The 15915-nt window shown below is 47.5% G+C and overlaps 2 protein-coding genes across 2 annotated transcripts; one reads left to right on the plus strand and one right to left on the minus strand.

Moving 5' to 3' along the window:
- DUOXA2 (dual oxidase maturation factor 2) lies at positions 1 to 7842 on the plus strand. The gene is made up of 6 exons (XM_070953735.1): positions 1 to 147; positions 2014 to 2071; positions 3226 to 3360; positions 4494 to 4707; positions 5894 to 6105; positions 7640 to 7842. Exons 1-6 carry the CDS (start codon positions 1 to 3, stop codon positions 7840 to 7842), a joined length of 969 nt encoding a protein of 322 aa, XP_070809836.1.
- A 2438-nt stretch (positions 7843 to 10280) lies between these two features.
- NMB (neuromedin B) lies at positions 10281 to 13994 on the minus strand. The gene is made up of 3 exons (XM_070953887.1): positions 13847 to 13994; positions 11675 to 11892; positions 10281 to 10350 (listed from the first exon to the last, which is right to left on the minus strand). The coding sequence occupies exons 1-3, from the start codon at positions 13992 to 13994 to the stop codon at positions 10309 to 10311; spliced, it is 408 nt and encodes a 135-aa protein (XP_070809988.1). The 3' UTR covers positions 10281 to 10308.
- Between the last annotated feature and the right edge of the window lie 1921 nt (positions 13995 to 15915).

Genomic DNA, 15915 nt, shown 5'->3' on the forward strand with positions numbered 1-15915 from the left:
ATGACCTTCTTTGACGGCATCTACCCCTTCTACCCCCAGTCCAAGAAGCCCTTTGTCTTTGATGTGGACCTCATCATTGTCATCATTGTCTTCCTGGTCATCGCCTTCAGCTTCTTGCTTATCCTGCCTGGAATCCGAGGCAGAGCGGTGAGTACCGATCCCCGGGCTGGTTTCAAACCGGGCGTGGGGCGAAGGAAGAGTCCGGGGACAACTTTCCCCCCAGCACGTTTTTAGCCCGCCAGAGAGAAGACTGGCATGACTCAGCTCTCGAACGTTTGCCTGGATTCAGCTGGCGGGCAGTTTAGTATATAATAAATCGTGCAAATTTGGCCAATTGGTTGTTGGATTGAGGTTCAGTGCAGGGATGAAATCCAACAGGTTCTGGTGAACCGGTAGCGGAAATTTTGAGCAGTTCGGAGAACCGGCAAATGCCACCTCCGGCTGGCCCCAGAGTGGGGTGGGAATGGAGATTTTGCAGTATCCTTCCCCCTGGAGTGGGATGGGAATGGGGATTTTGCAGTATCCTTCTCCCAGGATTCGGGGAGGGAGTGGGGATTTTGCAATATCCTTCCCCTGGAGTGGGATCGGAATGGAGATTTTGCAATATCCTTCCCCCAGGAGTGGGGAGGGAATGGGGATTTTGCAATATTCTTCCCCTGGAGTGGAATGGGAATGGAGATTTTGCAATATGTTTCCCCCAGTAGTGGTATGGGAATGGAGATTTTGCAATATCCTTCCCCCAGGAGTGGGGTGGGAATGGGGATTTTGCAATATCCTTCCCCTGGAGTGGGGTGAACTGAACGGCAGAGAGGAACTTTGAGGGGGACGGGTGATTTCTAAATTTGATAAATAAATTAAATGAAACAAGTGCTAACTCTGTGAAACTTCACTGGCCACCAGTTATTTGCTTTCTTTAGAACAATCTGTGCCATAATTTTTTTTTTTAAAAAAGGGGGTGTGTGGATGGAGGGGTAATGGAAGTGTTTTTCCGAGCAAGAATTTTTATTTTATTTTATTTTAAGAGAAATCGTATGTCTTTCTTCTTGTGGGGTGGCTTTCCTCTTAAAAAGCCAGTTCATTGCTTGCTTTAACCTAAAAATGTAGAATTGTTCCAAGTTTTTTCCTGCTCCCCCCCCCTCCCCAAAGTGGTCTTTAATGCAGTCGATTAAAACCACAAGAGTTATATAATTGGCGGGATTGGGGGGAGAAAAATACCCAAGAAACTCTTATGAAAAGAGAGTGAAATAGGGATTGGGCTCTAGATGGGGAAAAGGAGAACTTTTGCAAACAAAAATGATGTTTTAGCTTAAAGAATCCAAAGTAAGATATTTTTTTCTCTTTTAGAGAATTGGAGGGGGGGAGGAGGAAACTATTGTTACATGTTGATAGAGAAACCAGGATCTGTTTGAGTAAATTCCTAAATGGGATCCTGGGAGATCAAACATAGATTGAGACAGGGGTGAAATCCAGCAGGTTCTGACAGGTTCTGGAGAACCGGTAGCAGAAATTTTGAGCAGTTTGGAGAACCGGCAAATGCCACCTCTGACTGGCCCCAGAGTGGGGTGGGAATGGAGATTTTGCAATATCCTTCCCCTGGAGTGGGGAGGTAATGTGGATTTTGCAGTATCCTTCCCCCAGGAGTGGGGTGGGAATGGAGATTTTGCAGTATCCTTCCACTGCCACGCCCACCAAGCCTCACCACGCCCACCAAGCCACGCCCACAGAACGGGTAGTAAAAAAAAAATTGAATTTCACCATTGGATTGAGATTGCCTTTGCTCTGCTGAGCATTTCAAAAACTGGATTTATTGCATTTTTATCCCACTTATCCTTTGGAGAGATCAGAAATGGGTATGCTCTCCTCTCACTCCACCCCACCTCCCAAAACGACAGTCCTGTGAGGTAGGCTGGGCTGGGAGAGACTGACTGGCCTCCCATGAGCGAGTGGAGAATGGACGGTGGGTTTTGTGGTTTACAAAGTCCTTTGTGTGATCCCTGATTTCTTTGTCAACAGAGGCTGTATTGGCTTGTTCGGGTCATCTCAAGCCTCTTTATTGGAGGAGTGATTGTTGGTAAGTTTCCTTCTTCTTTTTTATATCTATCTTAATTTGGTCGCCATCAGGGGTGAAATGCAGCAGGTTCTGACAGGTTCTGGAGAACCGGCAGCGGAAATTTTGAGTAGTTCGGAGAACCGGCAAATACCACCTCTGGCTGGCCACAGAGTGGGGTGGGAATGGGGATTTTGCAGTATCCTTCCCCCAGGAGTGGAGTGGGAATGGGGATTTTGTAATATCCTTCCCCCAGGAGTGGAGTGGGAATGGGGATTTTGTAATATCCTTCCCCCAGGAGTGGGGAGGGAATGGGGATTTTGCAATATCCTTCCCCCAGGAGTGGAGTGGGAATGGGGATTTTGCAATATCCTTCCCCCAGGAGTGGGGAGGGAATGGGGACTTTGCAGTATCCTTCCCCTGCCGCACCCACCAAGTCACACCCCCCAAGCCACACCACACCCCCCAAGCCATGCCCACAGAACCGGTAGTAAAAAAAAAATTGGATTTCACCACTGGTAACCATGCTACAAAATAGATGTGGAGACTCTAGAGAGAGTGCAGAGAAGAGCAACCAAGAGGATTAGGGGACTGGAGGCTAAAACATACAAAGAACGGTTGCAGGAACTGGGTATGTCTAGTTTAATGAAAAGAAGGACCAGGGGTGACATGATAGCAGTCTTCCAATATCTCAGGGGCTGCCCCAAAGAAGAGGGAGTCAAACTATTCTCCAAAGCACCTGAGGGTAGAAGAAGAAGCAATGGATGGAAACTCATCAAGGAGAGAAGCAACTTAGAACTAAGGAGAAACTTCCTGACAGGGAGAACAATTAATCAGTGGAACAACTTGCCTCCAGAAGTTGTGAATGCTCCAACACTGGAAGTTTTTAAGAAGATGTCCATTTGTCTGAAGTGGTGTAGGGTTTCCTGCCTAAGCAGGGGGTTGGACTAGAAGACCTCCAAGGTCCCTTCCAACTCTGTTATTCTGCATTCTGATCTGGATTAGTCTTCTGGATTAGGACATGGAGCCCTTGTTTCCTGGTGCTCAGTCCCAAGCATTTGCTTTCTACAGTAGGAGTCTCGGGAGGTGAGAAGATGGATTAAGGATGGGCCTAGAAATCCTGTCCTTCCCAGCTAGTCCCCTCTGGAGATTCATGAAGAGGTTTCTGTCTTTTGCAGCTGTTCACTTCTCCTCTGACTGGCAAACCGGGAAAGTGGCAGCCAACACCACCTACAAGTCCTTCAGCTCCGCCATGGTCCATGCCGACATTGGACTGCATGTTGGCTTGTCGGGAGTCAACATCACTCTGGTTGGTGAGTTTGCAGGGCTGCCAAGAGAAGGAGCTCAAGAGCCGGGGTTAGGCCCCTTCTCCCTCCCTCCCTCCCCACTCCCTTCTTTCCTTCTTTCTTTCCTTCCTTTCCTCTCTTCCTTTCTTCCCTCTCTCCTCTCTCCTTTCTTTCTTTCCCTCCTTCCTTCTCTCCTCTCTCCCTTGTCTTTCTTTCTTTCCTTCTTTCCTCCCTCCCTCCCTCCTCTCTTCCTTTCTTCCCTCCCTCCTCTCTCCTTTCTTTCTTTCCCTCCTTCCTTCTCTCCTCTCTCCCTTGTCTTTCTTTCTTTCTTTCTTTCTTTCTTTCTTTCTTTCTTTCTTTCTTTCTTTCTTTCTTTCTTTCTTTCTTTCTTTCTTTCCTCCCTCCTCTCTTCTTTCTTTCTTTCTTTCTTTCTTTCTTTCTTTCTTTCTTTCTTTCTTTCCCTCCTTCCTTCTCTCCTCTCTCCCTTGTCTTTCTTTCTTTCCTTCTTTCCTCCCTCCCTCCTGTCTTCCTTCCTTCCTTCCTTCCTTCTTTCTTTCTTTTTTCTTTCATTCCCTCCTTCCTTCTCTCCTCTCTCCCTTGTCTTTCCTTCTTTCCTTCTTTCCCCACTCCCTCCTCTCTTCCTTCCTTCCTTCCTTTTTTCTTTCTTTCTTTCATTCCCTTCTTCCTTCTCTCCTCTCTCCCTTGTCTTTCCTTCTTTCCTTCTTTTTTCCTTCCTTCCTTCCTTCCTTCCTTCCTTCCTTCCTTCCTTCCTTCCTTCCTTCCTTCCTTCTTTCTCTTCTTTCCAAAGGCCTGATTCAATTGCTTAGCAGGGACTTGGGAGATTTTGACCAAGAGCTTTTGAAATTGAGTCGAAGGAGACGTAGCGGAAGCTGTCAGTGTCCCATCCTTTTCCTGGTCCCAGGGAGATCAGGATCTGTCAACTCTCCAATGCTGGAGGATGCAGTCCTTGAGGGGGATTAGAGAGACAGCAGCTTCTGCAATTATTTGAGCCTGATCACTATAGCTCCGTGATGGAGATAAGCCACCCTGAAGCTCCAGTGGGAAGAAAACTCACACATGGGCCTCTGAGATCTTTTTACCCCTTTCCAGTTCTCAATCCTCTTCCTCTTTAGTGGCTCACCAACTTGCCTTTTTTGCAGGGAAACCCGTGGAGCAGCTCAACGAAACCATCAATTATAACGAAGAGTTCTCTTGGAGGTTCGGGACCGACTACAACAAACAGTTTGAAGAGGGGCTGCAGCGGGGGTTGCCCAGGCCCATCCTGTACGTGGCCGAGAAGTTCACCGACCACAGCCCCTGCGGCTTGAACAAGGACTACCGCATAGCGGGTCACTACGCATCGGCAACTCTCTGGTAAGGGGCCCTTGTGTTTCTCAAAGGTGAATTCATCCAGGCAGAAGCTAGAAAGATGAAGAAATTTGCGCCCTGGACATTTCTGATCATCCAACCTCAGCTTAAAGAAGCTTTGGAAGCCATCAATGGTTTCTCTGTAGGGTTGCCAGGTCTGCTTCCAAAAAATAGCGGACAAGCGGGGGGGGGGTTGTTAAGTAGTAAAAAAATAAAAAATAAATTACAATTAAATTATATATTTTCTTACAAACATTTTAACACGTATTAAAATAATCACATCAAAACTTTACTTAAAATTCAAAACATCAAATATATTATAATAATATGTAAAATATTAAATTACATTTTAATTTCATCATAAAGCTTTTGAATAAAAAAAATGTCCACTATTTTGTGAAAAAAAATAGTGAACATAATGTGGAAAAAGTGGACTGTCCGCTCAAATAGTGGACACCTGGCAACATTATTTCTCTGTTGAATGGTCCCTAGAGTTAGGAGTTTCTCCTCTTTCCACCCCATGCAATTCTTCCAGGAGTGGGCTGTTGAGGGTTCTCAGGGGTTCAGGAGAACCTCTAGCTAAGATTCTGTGCAATTCGGAGAACCCCCAAATCCCATTCCTGGCTGGCCCCGTCCACTCCACTCCACCCCTCCCAGGAGTCCCCACGCAGCCTGTTTTGGATGCAGGTAAATGCAGGGCACGCATGGAAGCTCAGGGTGGGTGAAAAACGGGTCTACCGGAAGTTCAGGAAGATCAGAAACGAGCCTGTTTCTGGCCTCCAGAGGGCGTCTGGAGCACCAGAGGCAAAACAACTGAGAGCAAAACAGCTGAGAGTCGGGAGGCCGATCCAATCAACTTGTGTTAATTAGGCTGTGCTGAAGCTGAAACGAGCTGTTTCTTCTTGCTGCTTGCTGCAAGGAGGTAAACTGCTGGGAGGCAGAGGCCAAAGAGTGGGGGCCAGTGGGTGGGCCTGGCTACATTCGGTGTATAAGACGCACCTAAATTTTCATCCCCTTTTGGGGGGGGAAAGGTGCGTCTTATACTCCGAAAAATACAGTAGTTGGCAGAGAACTGGGTGGGGCAGAGAATTCTACCCAACGCTAACCCTGTTTCCAGCAGAAGCCCCACCTGAATCCCAGACCTCTTCTGCCCCCCTAACCCTCCTTGTGTCTTTCTTCTTTGCAACGGCAGGGTGGCCTTCTGTGCATGGCTCATCTCCAACATGCTCTTCTCCATGCCGGTCCCGGTTTATGGCGGCTTCATGCTTCTCGTCACGGGGGCCTTCCTCATCTTCGCGCTCCTGTCCTTCTCCACGGGGAGGAACGCCTGGTGTGCCATCCAGTTTGGGTTGGCATCCCTGAAGCTGGTCTACGGGGCATCCTTCTGGCTCACTCTGGCCGCCGGTGAGTGTCCCAAATGGGTTTTTTTCCTGGAAGAGAAAACATTTCAATCCTGGCCCTTCCTCTCCATGCAATTATTTCATCCATGGAGGTCCCAGCCACAGCTGTTCCTTGAGGGTCACGTTGACCTTGTGAAGTAGGCTCAGTAGACCATCAGTCTTCTTTGGGACAGTCTCCTCTGGGAGGCTTATCTACCTGAAGCAGGGGTGCAGTGGTGGGGTTCAAATTTTTTCAAATTTTTTCAAATTCAAATTTCAAATTTTTTTACTACTGTGGGCGTGGCTTGGTGGGCATGGCTTGGTGGGCATGGCAAGGGAAGGATGCTGTAAAATCTCCATTTCCACCCCACTCCAGGGGAAGGATACTATAAAATCCCCATTCCCTCCCCACACCACTCCATTGTCCTGTGCAAGGCAACAAAAGAAGACCCAGCCAATCAGCTGGGACTCGATCAGCTAGGACTCAGGAGGCAGCCAATAGATTGGGGGCGGGGCCAGCCAGAGGTGGTATTTGCTGGTTCTCTGAACTATTCAACATTTCCGCTACCGGTTTGCCAAAACCGATCAGAACCAGCTGAATATCACCTCTGCAGGGGTGTCTCTACAGATAGTCGGGAAGAATATCAAAAGGCCAGCCATGATGGTGTGCATCACAACAAGGCTGGGTGCACACAACTCACTAAACCCCAAAGCAAGCCAGCCTCATAACTCTTAAGCAAGGTTTAATTTAACCATAGTCAGCAAGTAGTGCAAATAGAATGGAATGGAATGGAATGGAATGGAATGGAACGGAACGGAACGGAACGGAACGGAACAGAACAGAACAGAACAGAACAGAACAGAACAGAACAGAACAGAGTAGAGTAGAGTAGAGTAGAGTAGAGTAGAATAGAATTGAATTCTTTATTGGCCAAGTGTGATTGGACACACAAGGAATTTCTCTTTGGTGCATACGCTCTCAGTGTACATAAAAAACAAGATACATTCGTCAAGAATCGTAAGGTACAACACTCAATGAGAGTCATAGGGAACAAATAAGCAATCAAATCATACTAGGAAAACAGTATAAATTGTAAGGATACAGCAACAAGTTACAGTCATACAGTCATAAGTGAGAGGAGATGGGTGATGAGAACGATGAGAAGGTTAATAGTAATGCAGACTTAGTGAATAGTTTGACAATGTTGTGGGAATTATTTGTTTAGCAGAGTGATGGCGTTGGGGAGAAGACTGTCCTTGTGTCTAGTTGTTCTGGTGTGCAGTGCTCTATAGCGTCATTTTGAGGGTAGGAGTTGAAACAGTTTATGTCCAGGATGCGAAGGGTCTGTAAATATTTTCACAGCCCTCTTTTTGACTCGTGCAGTATACACATCCTCAATGGAAGGCAGGTTGGTAGCCATGGTTTCTTCTGCAGTTCTAGTTATACGCTAGTTAACTTTTTTTCCCTGGACTGTATCGTGTGTTGGCACAGCCCATGTATTGGAGTGATGTTTTGGGGGCTGCCCCTGTTTCACGCTGCCAGTCTCCCTCTCTTCTAGGCCTCTTCTGCTTCCTTGTTGGCTTTGTGGTGATTGCCCTGCACTTTATCCAGCCCAACCTTCTGAAAGCGTTCTTTGACCTGGCTGAGGATGAAGAGGATGATGAAGGCATCCTGGGCGAGGTGTACGTCAACCCCTACTTCCACCAGACCCAGACGCTTTCTTCTCAGCCCGATTTCAAACTGACCATCAAGAACAGCTAAAGCCAGACTTGACCCTGGGACTTGCTTGAAAGGGGTCTTTCAAGAAGGACATGGAAGTCGCGATGTCCTGGCCAAGCCGCTGAGAAGTAATGAGGCCCTCTTGCGAACTGACGTCAAACGTGGCCACTTGGTGCCATCGTAGGCTTTTGGTAGGACAACCTCATGAATGCATTGTTTGGGTCCAAAGAACACTCACGAAACGCTTCTCTCGAAGGATCTGGTGCCGATGCCAGCCACCCCCGGGAAAGGAGTGGTGCCAGGAAGAGAGATGGTCCTAATGTTAGCAGGAGGGGAGTACCCACAGCAGACCCCATTGGGGTGGTGGCACCCTGTTTGCTAGGGTTCCTCTTAGCTGCCAGTCAGGGCCTTTCGTATCATTAGGTAGAGAGAGAAGCAAATGCTTTGGCAGATAGCAAAAGGGGAAGGAAGATATAGATGCCATGTACGGTGTGCAACCTGCCCTTGGCTTGGGGCACTCAGGAGCCCTGGAAGATGCTGTCCTGTCCCAACAAAACTCTGATCCAAACTTACCAGGGAGCTTCTGTAGCTTGGTCTCAAGGCTGGTTCTGTTGGATGGAGATCCTTCCTCATGCCATGGGCCCAACTGAATATTTATTTTATTTGACTTAGGCACTGCCTGACTCCAGGTGACTCTGAGAGGCTTTGGAGCATACACAACCAACACATCAATAAGCAATAAAAAAAAAAAGTGAGGGAGCAGAAATGTTTAATGGAAGGTAGCTATTTCATCTTTACAAAGTGGTCTCCAGCCAAAGGCCTTTTGTCAATCGGCTTCATGTTATTGGAAGGCACCATAGATGTAGAAAAGAAACCCCCCAATCATGCCTGTACATCTGCAGATTACCTTAGCCTACATTTTAGGTTTTTCTCTTCAGTATCCGGCTTAGCAAGGGATGCGGTGGCTCAGTGGCTAAGATGCTGAGCTTGTCGATGGAAAGGTCGGCAGTTCAGCGGTTCGAATCCCTAGTGCCGCGTAACGGGGTGAGCTCCCGTGACTTGTCCCAGCTTCTGCCAACCTAGCCATTCGAAAGCATGTAAAGAATGCAAGTAGAAAAATAGGTAGGGACCATCTTTGGCGGGAACGTAACAGCGTTCCGTGTGCCTTTGGCGTTGAGTCATGCCGGCCACATGACCACGGAGACGTCTTCGGACAGCGCTGGCTCTTCGGCTTTGAAACGGAGATGAGCATCGCCCCCTAGATTCGGGAACGGGTAGCACATATATGCGAGGGGAACCTTTACCTTTTACCTTATCTGGCTTAGCAGATAGTGTGGAGGCAACATACTGTACATGTTGGAATGGAATCCTCCTTCTCTTCCTTAGGAGCTAAGCATTCTAGCCACAAACAGAAGATTTGGAGTTGAGGGCTGGGTTAAATATTCATCGCGAAGCATTAGCAACATGTACCTTTGGAGGAATATCATGCTTGATTACGATCCCTGTTTTATTCTGTTAAAAGTCTTTATAGGTGCCTCCAAGCAGAGTGTCCTGGCTCCCAGTCAGGTGGGCTTTTCAAGCTACCTATGGGGTAACTACACAACCTCTCTGGCTGTTGTAGCTAATCTTGTGTTCTTCTGGGCTGAGCACAGCTCCCTTAGGAAGCACTTAGGAAGCAGCCAAGGTACCTTAGGCAATTTCGTCACTGACCTGGGTGTAGCTTTTGTTGTGTTTTGCCAACAGCATTGTACTGTAGATGTATTATTTATTAATAAAATTCTGGAAACGATTCATGTCTTTGAAGACTTGTGGATTTGGGGACCGCAGGCTGCTATCTTTACTGACTTATCTTTGACTTATCTCTTGGTCAGAGAGTTTGAACGGGGTCTCCAAAGTTGCCCCCCCCCACCCTGAATCACCCTCCCCCCCAGATCATCAAGCTGCACCATAGCTGCGTGGCACGACTTCATCTGGCTTCATCTTTACTTCTCTTGAAGTAAATACCTTTCTTGCAAGCCAGGTGGGTTGCATTTACCAAAAAAGGAGCAAAGAATCCGGAGTCTCGGCTAACAGAGGAATAAGGATGACTGGTTTTTAGTCATCTCTTCTTTTAGGTTCTGCTGCAGCAAACCACAACTCTCGTTTCTTTGACCTCATACCCAAGGCTTGGAAAAGCTAACAAGTACAGCTTGACAATCTTTTGAGTTCTTCAGCATCTCAAGTGAGCATCATCTGAAGTGATGCTGGAGTGTTAATTCTTATTACAGGATGTACCTGTATACTAGGCTTCAAATGTGTAAAGATGGGCCTTTACGGACAATGTCTCTCTCTCTCCCCCCTTCCCTTCCCCAGCAACCATAGCACATGGAATCAGTAGGTGTTTTTCTGTATTTTCCACACAGGACTCTTATTTTTTTTTATTTTATTATTATTTTTTTACATCTGATTGAGAAAAGTCTCCTCTAGCTTTCTTCCACAGTCCATCACGTCTTCCTGGGTCCTTTGCCATTAAACGTATTTCGAGAGCAACTTCATTAACATTGGCATTTCCTGCAATGGGAAACAAGAATAGAAGGGGACAAATTAGCAACATAATAGGTAGCATATTAACCACCTCTGGTGGACCCAAAGAGGTGCCCCTCTCCATTCTGCTGGAGGAACGGAAGTGGGTTTTCCCACTTGGCTGTTTGTGGCCTCCCTGCAAATCAGGATCCCTTCAGGTCAAAGAAATCTCAGGAGGGTTTTATACAACACCCAGATCCAGCCTCCACTGTTTATCCTGTAGGACGATAGCGGTAAACAAAGAAAGAAATCCATAGTAGTGGACCAATGTGAGATAAAGCAGTCGGTGATTTACCATTTTAAGAGCATGAAGATACGTGATCTAGGACTAAAATAGAAGAGGAGAACTTGGGTTATATTGTGCTCTGCACCAAGCTCTTGGTTCAACTCCCATCTTTAGAAAGAACGAGTCAAATGGTGGGCTGAAAAAAATGGGGAGGGGTGGTTCTTATCCAAAGAACCAATACCTCGTTCAGTATTTCATTCAGGGACCTGGCGACTAGAAACTCCACCCTATTTTGGGGAATAAGCAACCTTCAACCTCTTCCAAAATTCCTGCAAAGCTCCCCACATGTTCCTTTTCAGCCAGTTCCACTAGGAACAAACTCTAGCATGAAGCTTAAGGAAAACAAAAGATACACTTAAGAGATTTGTGTTGGTCTCATAGCTGGGCAATTCTTTGCTTAGGAAGAGTTGAGGGAGGGGAAGGAGAAAGAGGAGGAGGAGAAGGGGGAGGAGGAGAAGGAGGAGAAAGAATAGGAGGAGAAGGAGGAGGAGGAGGAGGAGAAGGAATAGGAGGAGAAGGAGAAGAAGAAGGAGGAGGAGAAGAAGGAGGAGAGGGAATAGGAGGAGAAGAAGGAGAAGGAGAAAGAGAAGGAGAAAGAGGCCAGCCTACATGTTGCAGCAATAACTAATGATGATGATGATGATGATGATGATGATGATGATGATGATGATGACAACAACAACAACAACAACTTTATTGTCATTGTACGTATATACACAGTATACCCATACAACGAAATTCACTTAACACCCAAAGACCAGGTCCAACAGACATAAAAAAATCCCCAAACATAAATAAAGACCTAACTGGAGGTAGCTGGTCAAGTACCAGCCCTCCAGCATTTTGCATGGCAGTCAATCAGCTCCCTGAGAAAGGGCCCAGAGGTGGGGATGGGGAGTTCTAAGAGAAACATACAATGAAGGAAGCTGCACGGAGGCAGAGAAAGTAAGGGTGGGCATCATGACAAGCTCTATGGAACCTTAGCAATGGCACATTCCTTCCAAGAGGAAACTGGAGGAATCTCACCTGCTCTTCGGGATCCTGCTTGCCTTGGTTCTCCTCCAGAAGCTTCTGTTGCAAAAGGATTTCGAGAAGTTCTCTGGTCAATAGGTCCTTCATACTGTCTATGATGCTTATGACTGATGGACCAAAGGGTCTGGGGCTGTGATTGAGCTCTGCTCTTTCCAAGGACAATGAGCGGAGAGAGATGGGGCTCAGGGGACTCTTCTTCCCCATGAAATGCCCTGGAATGACACACACACACACACACACAGAGAGAATTTTAGATTAAATAAATCAAAAGGCTGAACATCCTTTTATTTGTGTTGGCATTTTGGAGTTAACCAATACAGTTGTTCTACAGCTAAAGAGAATTTCTCCTCCTCCTCTCCCTCCCTCCTTCCCTCCCTCCTTCCTTCTTTCCTTCCTTCCTTCCTTCCTTCCTTCCTTCCTTCCTTCCTTCCTTAGCTAAAGAGAATTTCTCCTCCCTCCCTCCCTCCCTCCCTCCCTCCCTCCTTCCTTCCTTCCTTCCAAAGCTAAAGAGAATTTCTCCTCCTTCCCTCCCTCCTTTGCTCTTTCCTTCTCTTTAATCCTTTGTTTCTCTACCCCCATCCACCAAAACAGGATTGCTGCTTAGGTGGTTATTGATCAGATATCTGAAGAAACAGCATTTCATTACCTAACTAAAGGACTGAAGTATTGCTTTTAGCATTCAATCACTTTTAAATTTGGAAGTACTAAGGAAGAAACCCGCGTCCCATCTATTCACTCACTATTGGCATTGATTTCAAAGGGAGATGCATATTCAGGAATAAAATTATTAGTGGGTCCATTTGAAAAAGAAACAGAGACACACACTTCTGGCACTCAGTCTCTCCTGAAAAATTTGTGCTGCTTTCCTACCCTAAGGAAGCAGGTTGGCAAATTCAGGGGACCCTCCTGGGGTCTGTGAAGGGAGGAGCTGTCCTATCGGTCAGGCTGGAGTCGAAGATATTCCACATTTTAACCGCTCCTCTGCCTAACCCTTACTCCGCCGCAAATAATAATCCTGATTTAGGCTCCACCAAGGAGCCTTGGTGGAGCAGTGGACTAAAGCGCTGTTAAATAGGACTTAGCTGCCAGCTGCCTGCAATTACTGCGAGTTCAAATCTCACCAGGCTCAAGGTTGACTCAGCCTTCCATCCTTCCGAGGTCGGTAAAATGAGGACCCGGATTGTGAGGGCAATAAGCTGACTTTGTATAAAAAAGAACACCGCTTAGTGGGGGGGGGGGGGTGTGTGAAAGCCCTACTAAGCAGGTATATACAAAAAAAGTACGAAGGCTATTGCTTAACGCATTGTAAGCCGCCCTGAGTCTCCGGAGAAGGGTGGCATATAAATCGAACCAATAAATAAATAAATAAATAAATAATAATCCTAATGTTTCCTCTATTTGTACCTATTTTATGTATTCAATTCATGCTTATACATATATATATTACCTAATACGTTCTTGACAAACAAAAACAAAGAAAGAAAGAAAGAAAGAAAGAAGAGAAGAAAGAAAGAAAGAAAGAAGGAAGAAAGAAAGAAAGAAAGAAGAAAGAAAGAAAGAAAGAAAGAAAGAAAGAAAGAAAGAAAGAAAGAAAGAAAGAAAGAAAGAAAGAAAGAAAGAAAGAAAGAAAGAAAGAAATCAGGCTTCTTTGCGGAGCTGTCCCGCCATTCGGGTGCTGAATTTCCCCCGCGCTTTTGAACCACGCCGTCCTCATCACAAAGGTGTAACGAAGCGGGCATTAAACGGAGCGCCGTTTTTCCGGCGCTCTTAAGAAAGGCAAAAAGGATGCCAAAGCCCTGAAATATAAGGGGGAAAAAAAGCATCTTGGCCACACCGGTGAGACGCACCCAGCCCAAGGGAGGCTGCGACGGGGGCTCAACTGTCTTTTTGCCGCTCCCTCCGAGTTTAGGCGGGGATCCTAAAGGATCGCTAGCAAGTCCTCGTCCTCCGGTTTCCCCGGACATGTTCTCTGAGATTTAGGGGTACCCGGCTGATGTCCAAGAGCCCCCCCGACCTCCCCAACCCGCAGGGCTGAAGGACCCACAATTGTTCAGAATTGTTGGAGGGCAGGGGGCTATTGGGGCTGCCAGCCCCCCCTCGCATCAAGCAAGGAGCTGCGCTGTTCTTGGAAGGTGCCCAGCAGGGCTGATGGACGGGGAGCCCTACCTGTGGCCCAGAGGTTCTCCCTGAGCCGGATGGGCCCGTTCCTCCTCTCGGCGGGCGAAGGCGAGACGGCGAGGGCGGAGAAGAGGATCAGGAAAGCCACGCCGCCCACCCGCAGGCTGCGGCTCTTGGCTTGTCCGTCTCTGGCCATGGCTCGACGGAGGAGGGACGCCCTGCTGGGTCTCGTCTTGCCACCGGGGGGCGCCTTTTCTGCCCTGCTTTTCCCAGCCCGTCTCGGGACTTCGCCGTCTCCTCCCTCGAATAACGGCCCCGCTTTTAAGTAGCCCGGCAAGCAGGGGCGGGGACTGGAGCGCAGCACTGGTCGCCCCCCCCCCGCCACGTCTTGGAGGGAGACGGGTGAGACCCCTCTGTAACGACCTGTGGAGCTTCACAAGGAGCCTGGGAGGGAGGGAGGGAGGAAAGGGGGAGAAAGGAAGGGAAGGAAGGAGAGAGAAAGGAAGGAAAGAAGGAAGGAAGAAGGGAGGAAGGAAGGGAAGGAAATAAGGGAAGGAGAGAAAAAGGGAAGGGAAGGAGAAAGGAAGAGAAGGAGGGAAGGAGGGAGGGAGGAAGGAGAAAGGAAGGGAAGAAGGGAGGAAGAAAGTGGAAAGGAAGGGAAGGAGGGAGGAAAGAGAGAAAGGAAGGGAAAAAGGAGGGAGGAAGGGGAGAGAAAGGAAGGGAAGAAAATAAGGGAAGGGAAGAAAAAGGGAAGGGAAGGAGAAAGGAAGGAGAGAGAAAGGCAGGGAAGGGAAGGAGGGAAGGAGAAAGGAAGAGAAGGAGGGAAGAAGGTAGGAAGGAAGGTGAAAGGAAGGGAAGAAGGGAGGGAGGAGAGAAAAAAGAAGGGAAGGGGTGGAGGGAGGGAAAGAAGAGGGAAAGGAAGGAGGAAGGAAGGAAGGAGAGAGAAAAGCTGAGAAGAAGGAGGGAAGGGAGGAAGAAAGGAGAGAGAAAGGAAGGGAAGGAGTGTCTAAACAATATTGGATCACCACCAGGGATGAAATCCAGCAGGTTCTAACAGGTTCTGGAGAACCGATAGCGGAAATGTTGAGTAGTTCGGAGAACCGGCAAATACCACCTCTGGCTGGCCCCAGAGTGGGGTGGGAATGGGGATTTTGCAATATCCTTCCCCCAGGAGTGGGGAGGGAATGGGGATTTTGCAGTATCCTTCCCCTGGAGTGGGGTGGGAATGGAGATTTTGCAATATCCTTCCTCTGCCACGCCCACCAAGCCACGCCCACAGAACCAGTAGGGAAAAAAATTAGATTTCACCCCTGATCGCCACTCTCCAAAATGTGACTCTCTTGTTAAATGTCGAGGTTCAATCTTGGCATCAAAAAAGGAACAGAGCGCCTCTGAGTGTACACAGAGCAACTAGGTAGCTATAAGAGGGCTAAATAGCTAAGACCTTTTCCAAATTAGTCCCTTGAGTGGAAATGGCCCTCTGAATGACCATCTGGAACTAAAACCCCCAGGGAACCCCTCCTCAAAAGATCTGAGTCTACGCAGGATGCCTGAGAACAGACAGGTCCTTGAAGGCTGATGCTTGGAAGCAGGGCTGAAGTGGGGGAAATGTTAGCCCAGGGAAAATTAGTCCTATCTCTCCTTTTATAGACTGTAGCTGGGCAGAAAATCTTGATGGATCCACCTAGCTGACCTCAAGTCAAGAGAGGTTTAATGCTTGCCAGGGGCCATCAGTAAACTCCTCGCCGTGAAAACATCATCTTGGAGGGTGCTCCATCATTGGAGGTTTTCAAAAATAGACTGGACTAGCATTTAACTGGGGTGGTATAAAGCTCCTGCTTTGAGCAGGGGGTGGGACTAGAAGATCTCTAGGGTCCCATCAGGCCCTATGATTTTCTATGTTGTAATAAATACATTCCCCTTAAAAGTTGCTTGTTTTTGCAATTAATTGACCGTATCAATTAATACTGTACAACCTCCTAAATCATGGATTCTTCGGGTCAGAAACCTCTTCGTCACTCTCTTGACATGCTGGAGACAGTTTCTGACATCCTTTCTCATTTCTGAAATCTCTTCCATTGCAGCAGATAAAATTAAAAGGTAAAGGTTCCCCTTGC

Source organism: Pituophis catenifer, unplaced genomic scaffold (genome assembly GCF_029215685.1).
Source record: "Pituophis catenifer annectens isolate HBS135680 unplaced genomic scaffold, rPitCat1.0.hap2 SCAF_14, whole genome shotgun sequence".
NCBI classification, from domain to species: Eukaryota; Metazoa; Chordata; class Lepidosauria; order Squamata; family Colubridae; genus Pituophis; species Pituophis catenifer.

Excerpts from the sequence above, each read along its gene's own strand:
- DUOXA2 (XM_070953735.1), top strand. The coding sequence starts at position 1 with ATGACCTTCTTTGACGGCATCTACCCCTTCTACCCCCAGTCCAAGAAG. Across the intron at positions 148-2,013 it reads CTGGAATCCGAGGCAGAGCG|AGGCTGTATTGGCTTGTTCG; the intron begins GTGAGTACCGAT and ends CTTTGTCAACAG. Across the intron at positions 3,361-4,493 it reads AGTCAACATCACTCTGGTTG|GGAAACCCGTGGAGCAGCTC; the intron begins GTGAGTTTGCAG and ends CCTTTTTTGCAG.
- NMB (XM_070953887.1), bottom strand. The coding sequence starts at position 13,994 with ATGGCCAGAGACGGACAAGCCAAGAGCCGCAGCCTGCGGGTGGGCGGC. Across the intron at positions 11,893-13,846 it reads GGAGAACCTCTGGGCCACAG|GGCATTTCATGGGGAAGAAG; the intron begins GTAGGGCTCCCC and ends GTGTCATTCCAG. Across the intron at positions 10,351-11,674 it reads AGCAGGATCCCGAAGAGCAG|GAAATGCCAATGTTAATGAA; the intron begins GTGAGATTCCTC and ends TTCCCATTGCAG.